General features: G+C 39.4%; 1 protein-coding gene across 1 annotated transcript in view; it reads left to right on the plus strand.

The window, feature by feature from the left end:
• LOC101630351 (phospholipid-transporting ATPase FetA-like) overlaps positions 1 to 17,701 on the plus strand; it is a 57,038-nt gene that overhangs the window by 24,942 nt on the left and 14,395 nt on the right. The window contains exons 11-16 of the mRNA XM_012721262.1: positions 3,296 to 3,492; positions 6,860 to 7,068; positions 9,423 to 9,466; positions 12,859 to 13,024; positions 14,997 to 15,185; positions 15,912 to 16,027. Coding sequence (XP_012576716.1) covers positions 3,296 to 3,492; positions 6,860 to 7,068; positions 9,423 to 9,466; positions 12,859 to 13,024; positions 14,997 to 15,185; positions 15,912 to 16,027 — 921 coding nt within the window. The remainder of the gene's footprint in view (positions 1 to 3,295; positions 3,493 to 6,859; positions 7,069 to 9,422; positions 9,467 to 12,858; positions 13,025 to 14,996; positions 15,186 to 15,911; positions 16,028 to 17,701) is intronic.

Here is a 17,701-nt window from a genome sequence, read left to right on the forward strand (position 1 = left end):
ACATGCCCTTTTGTATGATCCTTTAATATGCTGTTAAATTCAGTTTATTAGTACTGTAGTTTACCCTTATCTGAAGGGGTTATATTCTAAGAACCCCAGTGGATGCCTAAAACTGTGAATAGAACCAAATCCTATATATGCTATGTTTTTTGCGATACAAAATACCTATGGTAATTTAATTTGTAAATTAGGCACAGTAAGAGCTTAATAATGAGAAATAAAATAGAAAAATTATAACATAATAATTATGTGAGTATGGTGACTCACACTGTCTCTCAAAATATCTTATTGTACATAAGATTTTCAGGCCACAGATAACCATGGACAGGGGAAGAAATACTGTGTTTTGTTGAAAAGTCTTGTTTCTGTATTCATCAGGGGTATTGGCCTATAATTTTCTTTCCTTATCGTGCCCTTTTCTGGCTTCTATATTAAATAATGCTGTTCTTGTAAAATGAATTTGGTAGTGTTATTATCCCTTCTCCCTCAAAGTTCTTTTCTAAATATCTGGGTGAATTGGGTATAGGCCGGAGGCAAGGGGGTGAAAGAATTCACCAGAGAGAGTGGAGAACAGAAGAGACAGGCTTAGTGAAATATACTGCTGGGGAAGCAGCTGCAAGGCAGGGGTGGTCTGCTCCCCTGAATGTGGCCCCCAAGGCTCTATTTATATCCATTTGTTTGGTTAGGGTGGCTAGTCTCCAGTGGGTCCCAACTGATGAATGGAATCATCAGATAAAGGGATCATCAATTTAATGGCCCAAGTTTTCCAGGGCAGTCCCATTTACTCCCTTTATCCATTTAAGCCTCCCCACCCTGTCTGCCTATGGAAGAATGGTGGCATAGTTGTTAAATTAGCAATGATGCCACTAAACATTTCAATGTTTTGTCCTGATTTCTGTGTCCAGCTGCAAGGAAGAAAGTCAGGAGACAGAAAGGCTGAACAAGTAGTTTAGTGCTCCCAGGCAGCAGCTGAGACAGAGCTCCGAGGGTGGGGTCTGCAGCTACTGCTAGTGCTGTAGGGGAAAGTGTCTCTTATATAGGCTTTAGGTTCAGTTTTTTAAAGCTGATGTGGTGCTTTACACCTGGACGCAAGGCCCAGTCCTGGTCATTGTGCTGTTTGCCCTTATAAGGTCACACAGGTAGCCATTGTGTTATTGTCCATATATGGTCACACTCAACACTCAAATGTGTTTTTGTTTCTTTGCTTTCTCATCCCTCTATGCCCTTTTCTCAATTTAAATGGCAAAAAGGTTCAGGTTATCTAGAATAACCTTGGGTGAAAACATCTTTAATCTGAACTTTGTCTCCAAGTCTCCAAGTTCATTTACTTTATTTAGTTGGAAGGGATTATTGAGTTTTTTAGTTGGAAGGGATTATTGAGGGTTTTTTTTTTTTTTTTTTTTTTGCTTAAAACATCAATTTTGTCTCTTCCTCTTTGAAATCTAAAAGATAACAAGATTTCCAGACCTTGGATGACCCAAATTTCTCTCTATTCTTTATTTCTATTCCTAAAGTGGCCAGTTTCCTTACTTCAACTCTCTTTTAATGCCTTGTCAGAGACAGCCAGCATACATTTGTATTCTAATTCTTTCTGAATTAGAGGTCACTTCTCCTAAAGCTATAGGCTCAGAAGGCATATTGTCTGCCTTCCAGCTTTACCTGACTCCTAATTAACTTAGTAGCCATATTTTCAAGTTCTAATATCATTTTTCTTACCACCCATCCACCTACTCCTAAGTCAATGCCACACATTTTGGACTTGTTAAAATAGCACTTATAATGGAGTGTTTAAGAGTTTGGACTCTGGAACTGGTTTAAACCGTTCCTCCTAGAGGGGCCTCCCCAGGGACACAAGGGGTCAAATTGCAGCACTGTGAAGCTATCTGCAGCTACTGCAGCACTAGTTAAGATCCCAACCAGGGAGGTGACCCCCTGTCGAGGCAGACCTCTTCTGTCTCACCCACTGCTCCCCTCAACAGTATATTTCAATCAATCTGCCTGTTCTGCTCTTTCTCTGCTGAATCCTTTTGCCACCACCCCCCACCCCTGGCCTGTACCCCAGTACTTGTATGCATAAATAAATAAATTTTTAAAAACTGAAACAAAAACAAAAACAAAAACAAAATCCCTCCTGGAAAAGATAGGGGAAGGCAGAGGAAGGACATTTGCATAGGAGTTTTGGTGGAAGATGAGTGAAGCATGTGTGCATATTGCAGTATGAAAATGTACCACCCACCCTTCCACCACCCCCCTCCCTGCAAAACAGTTATGTAAATAACTGGCAAATTAATAAATAAGGGAGGAGAAATAAATGCAAAGAAAAATGAGCAAGCAAACAAAACAAAAACCTATCTTCTAGTCAAATGATTTTAGGTAAAATATTCTCTCCATCTGTTACAGGGGAGGGAGATGGGCACCCCAGAACCCTGCTCACTCTAAATAGGTTCTGCCAACCACCACATTAAGACTAGACATATTAAGACCTTTAATGGAGAGGAACTTCAATACAATTAGTGTGCAATACAGAAAAAAACAAAAAAATATATAGTTTTTAAATCGAACAGCTGAAGATACCCATCCTCTCATGGGTAAAAGTCCACCCAAACGGGTTTGGTGCAAAGCAAGGCCTGAAAGCCCAGCACAAGTCTAAAGCACCTTCTGGCCAGGACCCATAGAAAAGGGTCAGACATGACCAGACAAGTCTGGAAGGAAAAGAAAAAAATCAAAATCAAGATAAAAGCTGCCATAATCAGCCTCTGCATGGGTCTTCACCCACATCTGTTTCATCCAGCCCAGGACCAAGAAACAAAAGCTACTTCTTCACATGTCTCTCTGCCCCATGTGCTTCCTCTGGGTCTCCTGACTCTCCTGCTTCTTCTTCATCTGTCTCCTCTCCAGATTGTCCTCACTGTTCAGCTCCACCCTCCTTTGGGTGGGGCAGGGAACTTGGGACCTCCCCTTTTCCTGGGGACCACCCTGTTACACATTCTTATTATCAAATTCCTCTCCTATTATTAAAAGAGAGGTGTTATAAAGTATTTATGTAGTTCCTGGCACTTAATGAGTATACATTTTATTTTAGTACTATTTTCTCCAATCCAAACCCCAAGGGTGGCTCCTACTAGGCCATCTTCTGTCCTGGTGCTGCCTCCTAGAGCCTATGAACTTCAGGGCCCCTCTGCTCTCCTGGAAGGGACAGAAGCGTTTCTTGAGAGATGAGACTCCAAGAGGTAGGACTAAAGCAGCACATGTCATGGAGAAAATGTTAATTTAATTCTCTTTTTTTTACTTCTAGATTTTCCTGATCCTAGGCAGCATGTGTTTTATCCTAGCAATCGGGCATGGCATTTGGCAGAACCAAAAAGGCTACTACTTCCAGACTTACTTGCCCTGGAAAGAATATGTCATTTCATCATTTGGGTCTGCCAGCCTCTTGTTCTGGTCCTACTTCATTATTCTCAACACCATGGTTCCCATTTCTCTCTATGTCAGGTAGGCTTCTTTGATCACCTTGGGGTACAGGGGGGGGGGAGCTGACTTCTTATTGCTTAATTCCCCTACTAGAGTGTGAAATTTCAGAAAGCATAGAGTGTGTGCCCTCAACCTTTTACTTCAAGAGGCTCTAATGTACAAAACACATGGAGAAGTATCTAAAGATAACATACATGCTTTCTGTATCTGGAATGCTGTGCTAGATACCATGTGGGTTATGCAAACAGATCACAGATTTGTCCCTGCCCTCAAATAGAGTATATTACAGATGACTAAATGAGACATACAAACACATGAATTAGTTTAAAAAAAAATACACACAAACTTGGTAATGCCAAAACCAAGTGAGACAGCTTCTAGTTTATCAGTGGGATAGGTTCCAAGCATTCACTTGTAAATCAGTTCCTCAGAACTCCGAATGTGTTTTCCCATAAAAATAATGTGACACATGGCATGGCAGACCTCTTCTGACTCACCCACTGCTCCCCTCAGTAGTGTATTTCAGTGGATCCACCTGTTCTGCTCCCCACTCTGTCTCTGCTGAATCCTCACCCCCATACCTCTGGTCTGTACCCTAGTTCTGTATGCATAAATAAATATTTTTTTTTTAAAAATGTGACAAACAAGTTTCCTAAGTCCTGGTCCCTCAGATTTGGAGAAGAGAAGGAGGATAATGACTCCCACTTTACATAAGCAACTTGAGCAAAAAATTGAAATAGGTAAAACTAGTCTTTATTGTACACCTACTGTACACTCCTTTTGGACTCAATATTCCCTTTCACATCTGCACACCCAAACATTTTCACAGTCTTCTTTCTAGATTTCCTAAACCCTGCACTGTGGTGTCTTCACTGTAAAAGCATCTTATATAACTAAAACTCCTTATTAATTGAAAGTATATTTATTCAACACCTACCATGTAACAAACACTACATTAGGGGCTAGAGATGGAAACATGAATAATAACACAGCCCTTCTCTAGATTAAACTGACAACATAACAATGAAAATAGATAACTAAATAATTATAGTACAATATGAAAAATGATATTATAGAAATATACATATGAGTGCCATGGGGAAAGAAATAGATTAGTTCTCTCTGGAGAAGCTTTGTAGTTTACAAAAAAAGGAAATAAACTGATACTTGAAAAAAGGAATAAAATCCACCAAGCATAAAATAGGAAACAAATCACGAACAAAGGTTTAAAGGATTTTAGAAAGCTTGATGTGGTCATAGAAAAGTGAGTAACTAGACTAAGGTGTTGGGTGGTAATTTAGGATCAGGTCCAGGAGAACCTTAAATGCCAAGCTTAAGAGTTTGAATTTATTCATAAAACCAGCAAAGATCTAACTAAAGAAACAATGCAGTTAAATGTTTCAGTTTTAAAAGATTGCTGTGGTGGTCAAGATTTAGCACGTGTGGACCAGTAGAGTCAACAGTGGGTCTGACTACCCTTGCTCCCTCATCTCAAACAGACTCCACATTGCTCAGTGGAACTGCCTCAGACAGGGATTCCTACTGAAGTCATCAGAGCTAGCACCTACCATGTATGAATGATGGTCAGGGAGGAGGTCACTTAAGGGTCTTCACTGCTTTAAAATGAAGATGCTTGTTAACTATAAAGAATCTATAAAGAAATGTATTATAGATTTCCTTGCCATTGCCGAGGGGCACAGGGGTGGAGGTTGAAGGATATTCAAGATTCCACTCTACCTGTAACCCACTGCCATGACTGAAGAAAGTATTGCTGTTTTGAGTAATGGTAAAGCTTTGAGTAATAGTGGCATTAATACTGTCATGTGGGCCCTCCTTGGTGGCAGAACCAGTTAAAATACAGCACTATGAAGCTAGACACAACTGCTTCAGCAGGAATTCAATCCCCAGCCAGGAAGATGACCCACATGGGGCAGCAGACCTCTGCTATCTCCCCAGCTGCTCCCATCAGCAGTGTACATTGTCAACCTGTTCTGCTCCCCACTCTGTCTCTGGTGAATCCTCTCACCACCCCCTGTACCTCTGGCCTGTACCTCACTCCTGTATGCATAAATAAATCCTGTATGCATAAATCTTTTTTAAAAATACTGCCATGCAAAAGATGCTGAAGAACATGCTCATTGACCATGACTTAGCACATGGAATTTGCAAAACTTCCGAAGCCTTAGACAAGCACCAAGCCCATCTTTATGTCATTGTATCCAACTGTGATGTATGTCAAATTGGCAGAATACCTTTGTGCTGAACACATCAGCTCTGTTAAAGTTGATGGCAACAAGAAACTGGAGAAATGGGTAGGCCTCTGTAAAGTCAGCAGAGGGGAAAACCCATAAAGTGGGTCATTGCAGTTGTATGATTGTTAAATCTATGGCAAGGAGACTTTTAGGCAAGGATGTCAGCGAGGAATAGTTCAAATGCAAGACATGAACAAATAATAAACTCAGCACTTGTCCCTTAAAAATAAAACTATAATATATGGTATTTGTGGTACAAGAGGACTGTGGCAAAGACAAGAGGGAACATCCAGATAAAACAAAGAGGCTGTTGGTGAGAAAAGCTACCCTACAGATAGGCTGATTCTTCCTGAAAAATTTATCAGAGGGCCAACTTCTGTAAACTGTTTCTGATTTTCATAGCTCCTTCCCTTTTTCTTCTCAAAGAAGCTCTGAGAGTTTCAGGTTTCTCACTCTTCTCTGCCAATAGATTATCATGACAGCAGCAATAATCATCTTATTAAACTGAGGCAGCCTTTTATCAATGTAAGTTAGCTCTCCACCCTGTCAGGCCCTGCATTACTACAGAAGTTCAAAATGTGTGACTTATATATTTTTTTTAAAGATTTATTTATTTATTCATACAGAACTGGGGTACAGGCCAGAGGCTCAGGGACGGTGAGAGGCTTCACCAGAGACAGAGTGGGGAGCAGAACAGGCAGATTGACGAAGTACACTGCTGAGGGGAGCAGCGGGCGGGTCAGGAGAGGTCTGGCTCGCCATGTGGTCTCCTCCGGGGCAGGCGGCAGGCGGGAATCGAACTCATGCGGAAGTGGCTTCAGATTCTCAGTGCTGTGCTTTAACCCGCTGCGCCACCAGGGAGGGCCGTGACTTATATTTTAAAAAAGGAAAGAATGAAAGGGGGATATGCCTTAGAAAACTTGGTATGTCTGGATCCCATTGGTAAAGCTTGGAGTGATAATGGTCAAATTCAGGATTACAATAGGTGGCTAGTGAAAAGGATTCTCCAAATTCAGAGGTTCCCAAGGGAGATACTGGCCCTGACTTAGCACAGGACTGGTAAGGTGGAAACTAGGATGATACATCTGTTGGTCAGGCTCTGACCCAGGACCTTTCTTTTCTTGTTTTCTCCTTAGTATTGAGATAATAAGATTGGGCAACAGCTACTATATCAACTGGGATCAGAAGATGTTTCATGAACTAAAGAACATTCCAGCACAAGCTCGCACCACGACCCTTAATGAAGCACTTGGCCAAGTCAAATACGTATTCTCCGACAAAACAGGAACCCTAACTCAGAACATCATGCTTTTCCACAAGTGTTCCATTAATGGGATATCCTATGGTATGCATGGATTCCTGCTTTTCCTGAGTCCTGGGAAAATTCTACTTTGCAGATTATTTTCAATAATAGCTTTAAATCTATAGAACTTTGTTTCATACTTACCTCTTATTTTCACATCCTTCTTTATTCCCTATCAAAGAGCACCTAGCCTATTGAATTCTAACCAAAAAACATTGATTTAGCACCTTGTAGATGCAATTCTTCATATTAGACACTGGAAATACCACTGTGCAAGACTTAATCTCTGTGCTTAGAGAATTCCCAGTGTCTTAGAAACAATTCACCCATATTAAACCGATGTAGCAACCAGCATACACTAAAACTGCTTATTCCCAAACCCATAAACTCTTAAGAGAAGCCATCGAAGAGTAGTCAAGATTGATTAATATCTCCCACATTCAATTTCTCATTTATTTCATGCCTTAACAATAAACCTATCTTTGTGATAGTGTTAAGTTCTCAAATGTATGAACATCTATCCCCAGGGTGCTAACTAGTAGAAAGTGATTTCATCTAAAAAGCGAGAGCATGTGTGACCTCCTTTGGGGATGATGAAAAAACTTTGAAGAAGTGATAATTGCACAAAATTGTGAATGCACTAAATACTGTATACTTTAAAATGGTAAATTGTAGGTTATTTGAATGTCACACTAGAGCACTTGAGTATTTCCTACTACCCCAGCAAACAAGTTTTCATGTATAAACTCTAAAATTTTATTTTTGCATGAGTTCAATTGGTGAGGATCTTAATTCTCTAGCTCAGTGTAAGACCTGACCATATACTATGTAAGAGTGAAAGGATCATAGGTTTCTTTCCTTGACATCAAACTGTCTTCCACCCCCCATTCTGTCTGTACTGTTTACTTGCCAAGAATTCTAAACATTCTATATCTGTTTTCACATCTCTACTCGGTAACTTCTTTTATTGCAGGACTTGCTGAGGTACAGAGTCTCTCCAAGGCCCAGTGACTACTAACACTAACACCTCACTTTTTTTTTAATAGTTTTTTTTTAATTTATATAATATTTTATGTTTACATCACTTTGTGCGTTTTTCCATCTCAGTTGTAATCCTTGTGGGCTTCCCATCATCAAATCACCCATGTGCCATCATCATAGTCCAGGGCACTTCTCCCCTCCCTCCCGTTTTTGATCCCATTCCCACTCCACCCCCATAAAATGTATATAGTTGTTCTTGTTCGTTATTATTATTATTTTATCCCCTGGTCCTTTATGTTTCTGCTATGCGTGAAACCATTCAGTATTTTTCTTTTTTTTTCTAGCTTATTTCACTAAACATGATCCCTTTCAGTTCCATCCATGTTGCTGCAAAAGGCATGTGTTTATATTTTTGATTGCTGAGTAATATTCTATTGTATATATGTACCACATCTTTTTAATCCAGTCATCTACTTTTGGGCATTTGGATTTATTCCATGTCTTTCCTGTTATAAATAATGCAGCAATAAACATGGGGGTGCAGGTGTCTTTTTGAATCAGTGTTTTTGCGTCTTTTGGGTAGATAACTAGGAGTGGGATTGCTAGATCATATGGAAACTCCATGTTTAGCAGTTTGAGAAACCTCCAAACAGTTTTCCATAGTGGTTATACTTGTTTGCATTCCCACCAGCAGTGCAGGAGAGTTGCTTTTTCTCCACACCCTCGCCAACATTTGTTGTTGCTGGTTATTTTAAGATATGCCATTCTCACTGGTGTGAGGACTAACACCTCACTTTTAAGGGAGAGGATAACCTTCTTAGTATTGGCTCGGAGATAAGAGCATATGGGGGCACTAATGTTTGGGTGAGCCTGAGGAGATTTGAGGCAGTTTGACGGCAAATCTAGGAATATAGAGTCAGAAGAAATAGCTCTTTGAGAGATAGATATATGCCAGTATTGAGATAGATGGATGGATACAGCATGAAAGCCCAAAGGTAGAAACAAAACATGTGCATCAGCAGCTGAATGACTAAACAAACTGGTATATCCAGCTTAAAACAGTAATGAAGTTCTGACACATTCTATATTATGGATGAATCTTGAAAACATGCTAAGTAAAATAAGCTAGACATCAAAGGAAATGTTGTGTGCTACTCACATGAAATATTTAGAATAAGCGAATTCATAGACAGAAAGAAAGTTAAAGAGTTGCCAAAAGCTGGAAATACAGATTGGGGCACTTCTGCTTAGGATGCTGAAAAGTTTTGAAATCTATTATGATGATTATTGTACAACATTGTCATTGTAGTTAATGCCATTAAAGTGTAGAATAAAGTTGTTGTAATGACAAATTTTATTTTATATACTTTACCACAAAAAATTAACCCTTCCTTTAAACCCTTCCTTACCAACAGGTAATGTCTTTGACAAGAATGGACTGAAGGTCGAAATTTCTGCTGTGAGTGGCTAAAGATACCTGTGAAATGCCTGAGGGAGCTAAGTGAGGCTATGCTGCTCAGCAGCATGGTTAACACGAGTGGGAGCCCTTAGCCCCTGAATGTTAAAGTCAGCTCCATAATATAAGAAAGCATTTTAAAAATGACCTCTGCTTTTACTTTTGGAGATTTGGGTTTGCATTTTTAAATGAAAATGGCTTTATTGTTTTTTTCTGTTTATAAAAGAATCTATGCTCACTGTTAAAAAAAATCAAATCATTCAATCCTTTTAGATAACCAATATAAAGTTATATCCTCTCAGATGCTCTTCATATTTATATACTTGCATTTGGATCTAGTGATAGGCAAGTAAGTAGGTAGGTAGGTAGAAAATAGAAAGACAGACAAAAGCATCATCACATAAATGCTATTTTCATTTTTTTTATTCACTCGACACTATATTATGGTAATCTTTCCATGTCAGTAAAGTTAGGTCTACATCATCATTTTGTCATAACCAGTTGTACTGATGTATCTTAATTTATTTAACTGACCCTCTATTCTCTTTTTGTTGTTGTTCTATTTTCTTTTGCTGTTATACATAGCATTGTGGAAGACCTACACTCTTTCCTTTCTTCTCATTTTTCCCTTAGAATAAACTCCTAGAAGTGGGATTGGTTGGTGAAAGGATAGCTACATTTTATTTTACTTTTAATTTTTACATCATTGCTTATTGTTGTACAGTGTTTTATTTCTTCCCTCAGGTATTATCCCTATAAAATTCCCACCACCACATCACCCACGAATTGTCACCATAGTCTCTTGTGCTCTTCCCTCCAGTTTTGACCCACTCTCCCCCCAATCCCTGCTGTATGTCTCAGATTTATAGTTTGCCTGTGACATTTGTCTTTTTTTTTTTTAAGATTTATTTATTTTTTCATACACAACTGGGGTACAGCCAAAGATGTGGAGGGTGAGAGGATTCACCAGGGACAGAGTGGGGTACAGAATAGGCAGATCCACGAAGTACATTGCTGAGGGGAGCAGCGGGCGGGTCAGGAGAGGTCTGCCGCGCCATGTGGATCACCTCCGGGGCAGGCGGGATCGAACTCATGTGGAAGTGGCTTAAGCTTCTTAGTGCTGTGCTTTAACCCGCTGCGCCACCAGAGAGGGCCCTTGTCTCTCTTTTTTTGACCCCTTGTTTGGTTTCCCTGTATTCCAGGAGGAATTTTTTTCCTTCTGACTTATTCCATTGATCATAATCCCGTCTAACTATATTCATGTTGCTGCAACTGACATGTGGGTGGTGGTGGTGGTGTTTTTTTTTTGATTGCTGAATAATATTCCATAGCGTATATATACCACATCATCTTGATACAGTCATCTGTCTGGGGTATTTAGGTTGTTCTGTATCTTAGCTATTGTAAATAGTGCTGCAATAAACAGGAATGCAGGTTTCCTTTAAAAATTGGTTTTTGTGTCCTTAGGGTAGATTCTTAGGAGTGAATTTCTGGGTCATATGGTAGTTCCATTTTTAGTAATTTGAGGAACCTCCACACAGCTATTGTTAGACAGGTTTGCTGTCTCACCAGCTATTGTAAAAGGGTTTCTTTTTCATCACACCCTTGCTAGCATTTGTTGTTGCTAGTTTTTTTTTTTTTTAATATGGCCCATTCTCAATGATTTCATGCAGTATCTCATTGTGGTTTTTATTTGCATTTCCCTGATTATAAGTGATGTTGAGCATTTTTTTTTTATATACCCTTAGCCATTTGCATTTCCTTTTTGGAGAAGTGTCTTTTTACCTCTTCTGCCCATCTTTTTTTTTTTAAATAGTTTATTTTTACATCATTTTGTGCCTTTTTCCATCTCAGTTGTAATCCCCGTGGGCTTCCCATCACCAAATTACCTATGTGCCATTACCAGAGTCCAGTGCACTTTGCCCCCACCACCATTTTTGATACCATTCCCCACTCCACCCCCATAAAATGTCTCTGGTATATAGTTGTTCACTATTATTATTATTATTATCCCCCTGGTCCTTTATGTTTCTGCTATGAGTGAAACCATCCAGTATTTTTCTTTTTCTTTCTGGCTGATTTCACTAAGCATGATCCCTTTCAGCTCTATCCATGTTGCCGCAAAAGGCATGTGTTTATATTTTTTGATTGCTAAGTACATATACACAATGGAAGTGTATATGTACCACATCTTTTTAATCCAGTCATCTACTTTTGTCTGCCCATCTTTTGGCTGGATTGTTTGTTTTGTTTTTGTTGTGTTATGTGAGCTATTTGCACATCTTTGAAATCAGTCTCTTAACAGTTGTGTGGAATGCAAATATATTAGTAGGGTGTCTCTTTGTTTTTGGTTATGTCTCTTTTGCTGACTAGAAGATTTTCTGTTTGATATAGTCCTAACTTTTTATCATTTCCTTCATTTTCTTTGCTTCTGGAGATGAACCCTCAAAAATGTTTCTGAGGTATATGTTGTGGATGTTTTACCTGTATTTTCTGCTGTATATTTTATGGTTCTAGGTCTTTCATTCAAGTCTTTTATCCATTTTGAGTTGGTTTTGTGTACAATGTGAGGTAATAACCTAGTTAGTTTCATACTTTTGCATATAGTAGTCTAGTTTTCTCAGCACCATTTATTGAACCAGACTATCCATGTTTCCTTGCATATTCTTTGCCCCTTTGTCAGGGGTTAGTTGTCCATATATGTTGTGGCTTTATTTCTGGGTTTTCTATTTTATTCCATTGCCTATGTATCTGTATTGTTCCAGGACCATACTATTCTTATTATGGCTTTGTAGTATAGTTTGAAGTCTGGGCATATGATGCCCCCATCCTCCTTTTTAGTCAGAAGAGTTTTGAAATATATTTTAAATGCATGTAATATTGCACACGCTCCAAGTAGATTGTATCAATTTATAACCCCAATAAAAATATTAAGAATTCTCTTTTTCTTGTCTTTGTCAGTATTTGTTTTAACAATGTTTTAAAATCTTTTAAAATGTAATTGTAATTACAGAAAGTATGATATACCATTCTTTGATTACTAATCAGGATAAATGTTTATGTACTTATTTTCTTTCACCTTTTCAGTCTCCATATTGCCCACCTACACTTATGTTGTTAACTGCCAATTTGTATTATTTTCCCTTTTTGTTTGAAAATAATATGTAGTAAAAGTAATAATTCTGTCTGGCATATGTGTTAAAATTCTTTTTCTTATTTTTGTTCTTTGGCTCTTGTTTACAATTTTTTCTGTGTCGAAAAATTTAATTTATGTGATCAAATCTGTCAGTCCTTTTTTGTTACAGGTTTGGCATTTGTGACATACTCAATATTCCTAACCTCCTGTAAAGTATCAAGCCACTGCTGAGATGTTTGTTCTACCTTCTGTGTTTCAGGAAACACAAAAGGTTGACTTCTCCTACAACAAACTGGCTGATCCTAAGTTTTCATTTTATGACAACACATTGGTGGAAGCTGTAAGAAGGGGAGATCCTCAGGTGTGCTTGTTTTTCCTCTCACTCTCACTGTGTCATACCGTGATGTTAGAAGAGAAAGTGAAAGGTGAGGAGAGGCCTGAGACCACATCAGGATGGTTTGGTATCATTTATAATGGCTTATTCCAGGAAGGAACCTGCTAACAAGGAACATTGTCTAGTAGTGGGAAGGATAATCAATATATGTAGTCAGTTCCCAGTCACTGGAGATATTCAAGTAGAAAAGAACCTCTTGGCCTTACACAAGTTTTAGTGATTGGACAGGGGTCAAATTTTGGTGTTACCTAGAAAACTACGGACCTAGAAATTGTGATGTCCACCCGAATTGTGATGACCCAAAGATCAGCCCAACTATTGACAGCAGGACTTCTTTTTTATTATTACTGTTTTCTTTTTGCATAGAAGAACTGGAAGCAGGCCAGAGGTATGGGGTGGGGGTGAGAGGATTCACCAGAGGCAGAGTGGGGAGCATAACAGGTAGATCTACTGAGGTATATGGCTGAGGGGAGCCACGGGTGAGACAGGAGAGGACTGCTGTGCTGTATGAGCCACCTCCCGGCCAGGGATTGAACTCAGGCCATGGCTATGATAGTACTGACTTTTAATCCCTAGGCCACCAGGGAGGCCCTCTCAGGATTTCGTGAATAGTTGAGTCATTCTTTTGTCATTTTAAAATTTAAAGGTATCCCCACAAATCCTCATGTATTTAGTAATCAAAAATGACGATGTCATCCTTGAATCCATCCAAACTTACTTTGTAAGTAACGAATAAGAAGTGACTGATTGTTAAGATGGCTGTTTTTCTTAACAAGCAAGAATTCAGGCAAACAAGTCACAACCTTTAAAGTCCATCTACTCCTAATGTAGTACTACCAATAGTAACACCTGATATTTTTATATCACTTTACAGTTTGACAAATTGTTTTCATTCATATTATCTCCCACAATTTCACGACCTCTCTCTGAGGTAAGCAGAACAAGAAAACTGATCCCAGTTTTATGACAGGATCAGGCGCATTCAGGGTGGTATGGCCATAGACTGATCCCAGTTTTATAGAGAAGGAAGTCGAAGCTAAAGGAGACTAATGACTTACATAACTAAGATTCTATAACTAAGAGAAGGGCAGAAATTAGAACCCAGATCCTATGTCTTTTGGCTTCATGTGCTCTTACCCCACCACAGGCCTCTTGAGACCTGAAATTCCAGAAAATTGCTATTATTTGAAGCATATTTGGACTTGTCCATATTTACTGCCTTGAGTGACCGGAAACACACTAGAAAATAGTTTCATTGTCCCAAAGATACACCTTATGTCTGACCTAAAATTATACTACCCTGCCTACCTTATTCACAAATATAACTCTGATGATACATAATATTTTAAAAATCAGAGAGACCTTCGAAAGAGAAATAGTCCAATATATACTTTAGGTTATAGCAGCATTCTAAAGAAAGAGCTTCAGAAATATCTTAAGTAATATCAGATTCAGCCTAGTGAATTATTTGGCTTTCCAAGGTGAAAGTTTTAAGGTGACAATACTCATTTATATTTATTTCTTAATTGTTTTTCTAAATCATTGATCTTAATGTGCTATAGCAGTGTTTGTCAATGTGTGACCAGTCTTATATAGGAGACCCTTATCATTGAATTCAATTTCCTGGGCCTTCCTCCCAGATTTTGTGATTCTGCATTCATTAAATTTTGGTAAGACCAGGATATGACTATTTAACAAGCACCTGTGAGTCATCTTTACCCACTAAAGTAGGAGGGTGATTGTCTTTGTTTTACTTGTTTGTATATATTGCGTGTACCTTACAAACTCCGGTCTGTGAAATGAGTTGAAAATATTTGAAAGGGAAAAAACGATCTGTCCTATTCAATCTGGTCTTTTTGAGCCAGACTGGTGAGATAGTTTGAAGGAAGGTGTCCCTACATGGGCTCCATCTTTCTGCACAGCACTTGGAAAACAGTGTCACTCTGGGTGTACTTTAGCCACACATCTCTGTTGGCTCTAGCTGCCCTCTTCTCTCCTTCCAGGTGAGCTAATATATCAGGCTCAGTCCCCAGATGAAGGTGCCCTCGTCACTGCTGCCAGGAACTTTGGCTTTGTATTCCGCGCCCGCACATCTGAGACTATCACAGTCGTAAAAAGGGGGAAAACCAAAGTCTACCAACTGCTGGCTATTTTGGACTTCAGCAGTGTGCGCAAGCGGATGTCTGTTATTGGTGGGTACCCCTCTTGGTCAGTTCTACCCCCTTACTTGTCATCTGTGCATATTCATGATTCAGTTTTCTCTTTCATGTCCTCAAGACATGAAAAGCATGCTTTCTTGCAGGTACTATGCCTCAAACACGCACAGCCATTCCCACTTTTTCCTATCACATATTCTTTATATATCATGTACATCTGGGACTTGGTATCATAAGCTAGGGCACTTCTTTAGCTTTCCTCGGTAATCGCTCATCAGAACCCTCAAAGCCAACATAAAAATAGACAATAAATCCATAAAAACTGAACTTGGAATAAAAGTTGGGGACAGATCATAAAGAAGAAACTTATACTATCTTGCTGTCAATTCATTTGGATCTCAGACTGAAGAGGAGAAAGGCCATTTTTCATCCTTGGTCCTTACTAGTTATGGGCCTTGGTCTTGAGATTTGAGATTTGGAGTTGAGATGTTAAATGTGATTCTACATCAGAGTCTTCCACGCGTGACATCAGGCGCATGGAAGAATTGGGTCTCATAGGTCCTCTGTCCCACCAGTCCTTGCCATACCATTTCCCCCATGTGACCACTCACTGAGCACTTCCCCCACAGTGGTATCAAAAGCAAATGCCATTTTCCCTCGGTGACCCAGATGGTCTTATAACAATGGGCCTCCCTTGGTGACCCAGATGGTCTTATAACAATGGGCCTGTGTGGTTATTTTGCTTAACTTGTTTATCCTTAGTAAGGACACCTGAAGACCGAGTGATGTTGTTCTGCAAGGGTGCGGACACTGTCCTCTGTCAGCTACTTCATCCAGATTGTGGATTCCTCAAAGATGTGACCTTGGAACATTTAGATGTAAGTGTTTGGATTGAAAGCTATGGGCACTTCTCTGTATCTGGATAGGTGGCCACTTATATGGTCCTGTGTCAGTGTGTTTCAGTTGTGTGTATACTGATGTCTGTGTCTCTTTAATTGGTAGAAGAATAAAATTACCACATTCTGTGGGATTCTTACTGACCATAAAGCCAACTTCTTTGTCAAGGAGTTGGGTAGCCCAGGACCTCATGGGTTTGGTGAGGAACATGTCTGTGAAGGACTTACAACAATCAGAATAGTTCTCTATATAATTCCTGGCTTAGGAAGACCAATGGTCAAACTTAGAATTTGCTTCAAAGTAGGGCCTGCTAATACGGGATGCCCTACCCCACCAACCATGCTGAAACAAACTGCTTTTGGGGTATGGTGGATAAAGCACTAAGTCTGAGCTGTTCAGGGGACTGCTTGACACTGTCCTCTGTTAGCCCCCAAGGGTATTCCACCCACACTCACTCTCTAGAATTTGAGATGTTCTAGGCAGAGGAAGTGGCTCAAGTCTCTTGGCACTAGAAAATCCTATCCATGCTCTCTGGGGTTTCTATCCTTAAACCTGGGTAAACAAAGGGTTAGGGGAGTAGGACAGGGCACAGGATAGGGAAGGGGTAGATCAGAAAAATACTTTATAAAAGAAATAGATTGGAGAAAATACTGTTTAACTAGGTCATTTTGGCCTACCTCTGCATTACACTTAGAGAACAAATGTCTAATGAGCACATTAGATGTTCATTGTCATGAGCCATCAGGGACCTGTAAATCAGAACCACAAGTTGTTACTTAGCCACTAAAATGGCTAAAACTGAAAGATGACCACACAAAAAATTATTGGCATGGTTGTAGAAAAATTATAACCTTCATGCATTGCTGACCAAAATCTAAAATGATGCAGCCGTTTTGGAAAAATCTGGTAGTTTTATGACAGTTAAGCATAGAACTATCATATGACTCAGGAATTCCATTCTTAGATATATTCCCAAGTGAAATGAAATACCCACTCACATAAAAGCTTGCACATGCTTATAGCAATGTTATTCAAAATGGCAAAAGAGTAGAAACAAGCTCAGTGTCCATTAATGGATGAATGTGTAAGTAAAATGTGCTATATCCATACAATGATTATTTTTTCAGTCACAAAAAGCAATGTTGTACTGGTAATATTACCGTCTGAATGATTCTTAAGAACTTTATGCTAAGTGAAAAAACCCAGTCAGAAGCATCCAAGTAGAGTGTGACTTCACTTATATGGTATATCCAGAACAGGCAAATCTATAGAAGGTAGATGAGTAGCTAGAGGGGCTGAGAAAGAAGCGATGGAATGACTGCCCGTGGGTACACAGGTTCACTTCAGGGTGATGAAAATGTTCTGAAATTGATGTAGTAGAGATGGTTGCACAGTGTTATGAATATGCAACACCATTTTCAAAACACTCGGAATTATATCATTTAAAAGGGTGACTTTCATGGTTTATAAATTATTTCTCAAGTTTTTTTTAAAAAGTCATTGAAGTGGGCCCTCCCTGGTGGTGCAGCGGGTTAAAGCACAGCACTGAGAAGCTAAAGTCACTTCTGCATGAGTTCAATTCCCGCCTGCCCCGGAGGTGACCACATGGCGTGGCAGACCTCTCCTGACCTGCCAGCTGCTCCCCTCAGCAGTGT

The sequence above is a fragment of the Condylura cristata genome, unplaced genomic scaffold (assembly GCF_000260355.1).
Source record: "Condylura cristata isolate star-nosed mole 26May11 unplaced genomic scaffold, ConCri1.0 scaffold00006, whole genome shotgun sequence".
Lineage (NCBI taxonomy): Eukaryota > Metazoa > Chordata > Mammalia > Eulipotyphla > Talpidae > Condylura > Condylura cristata.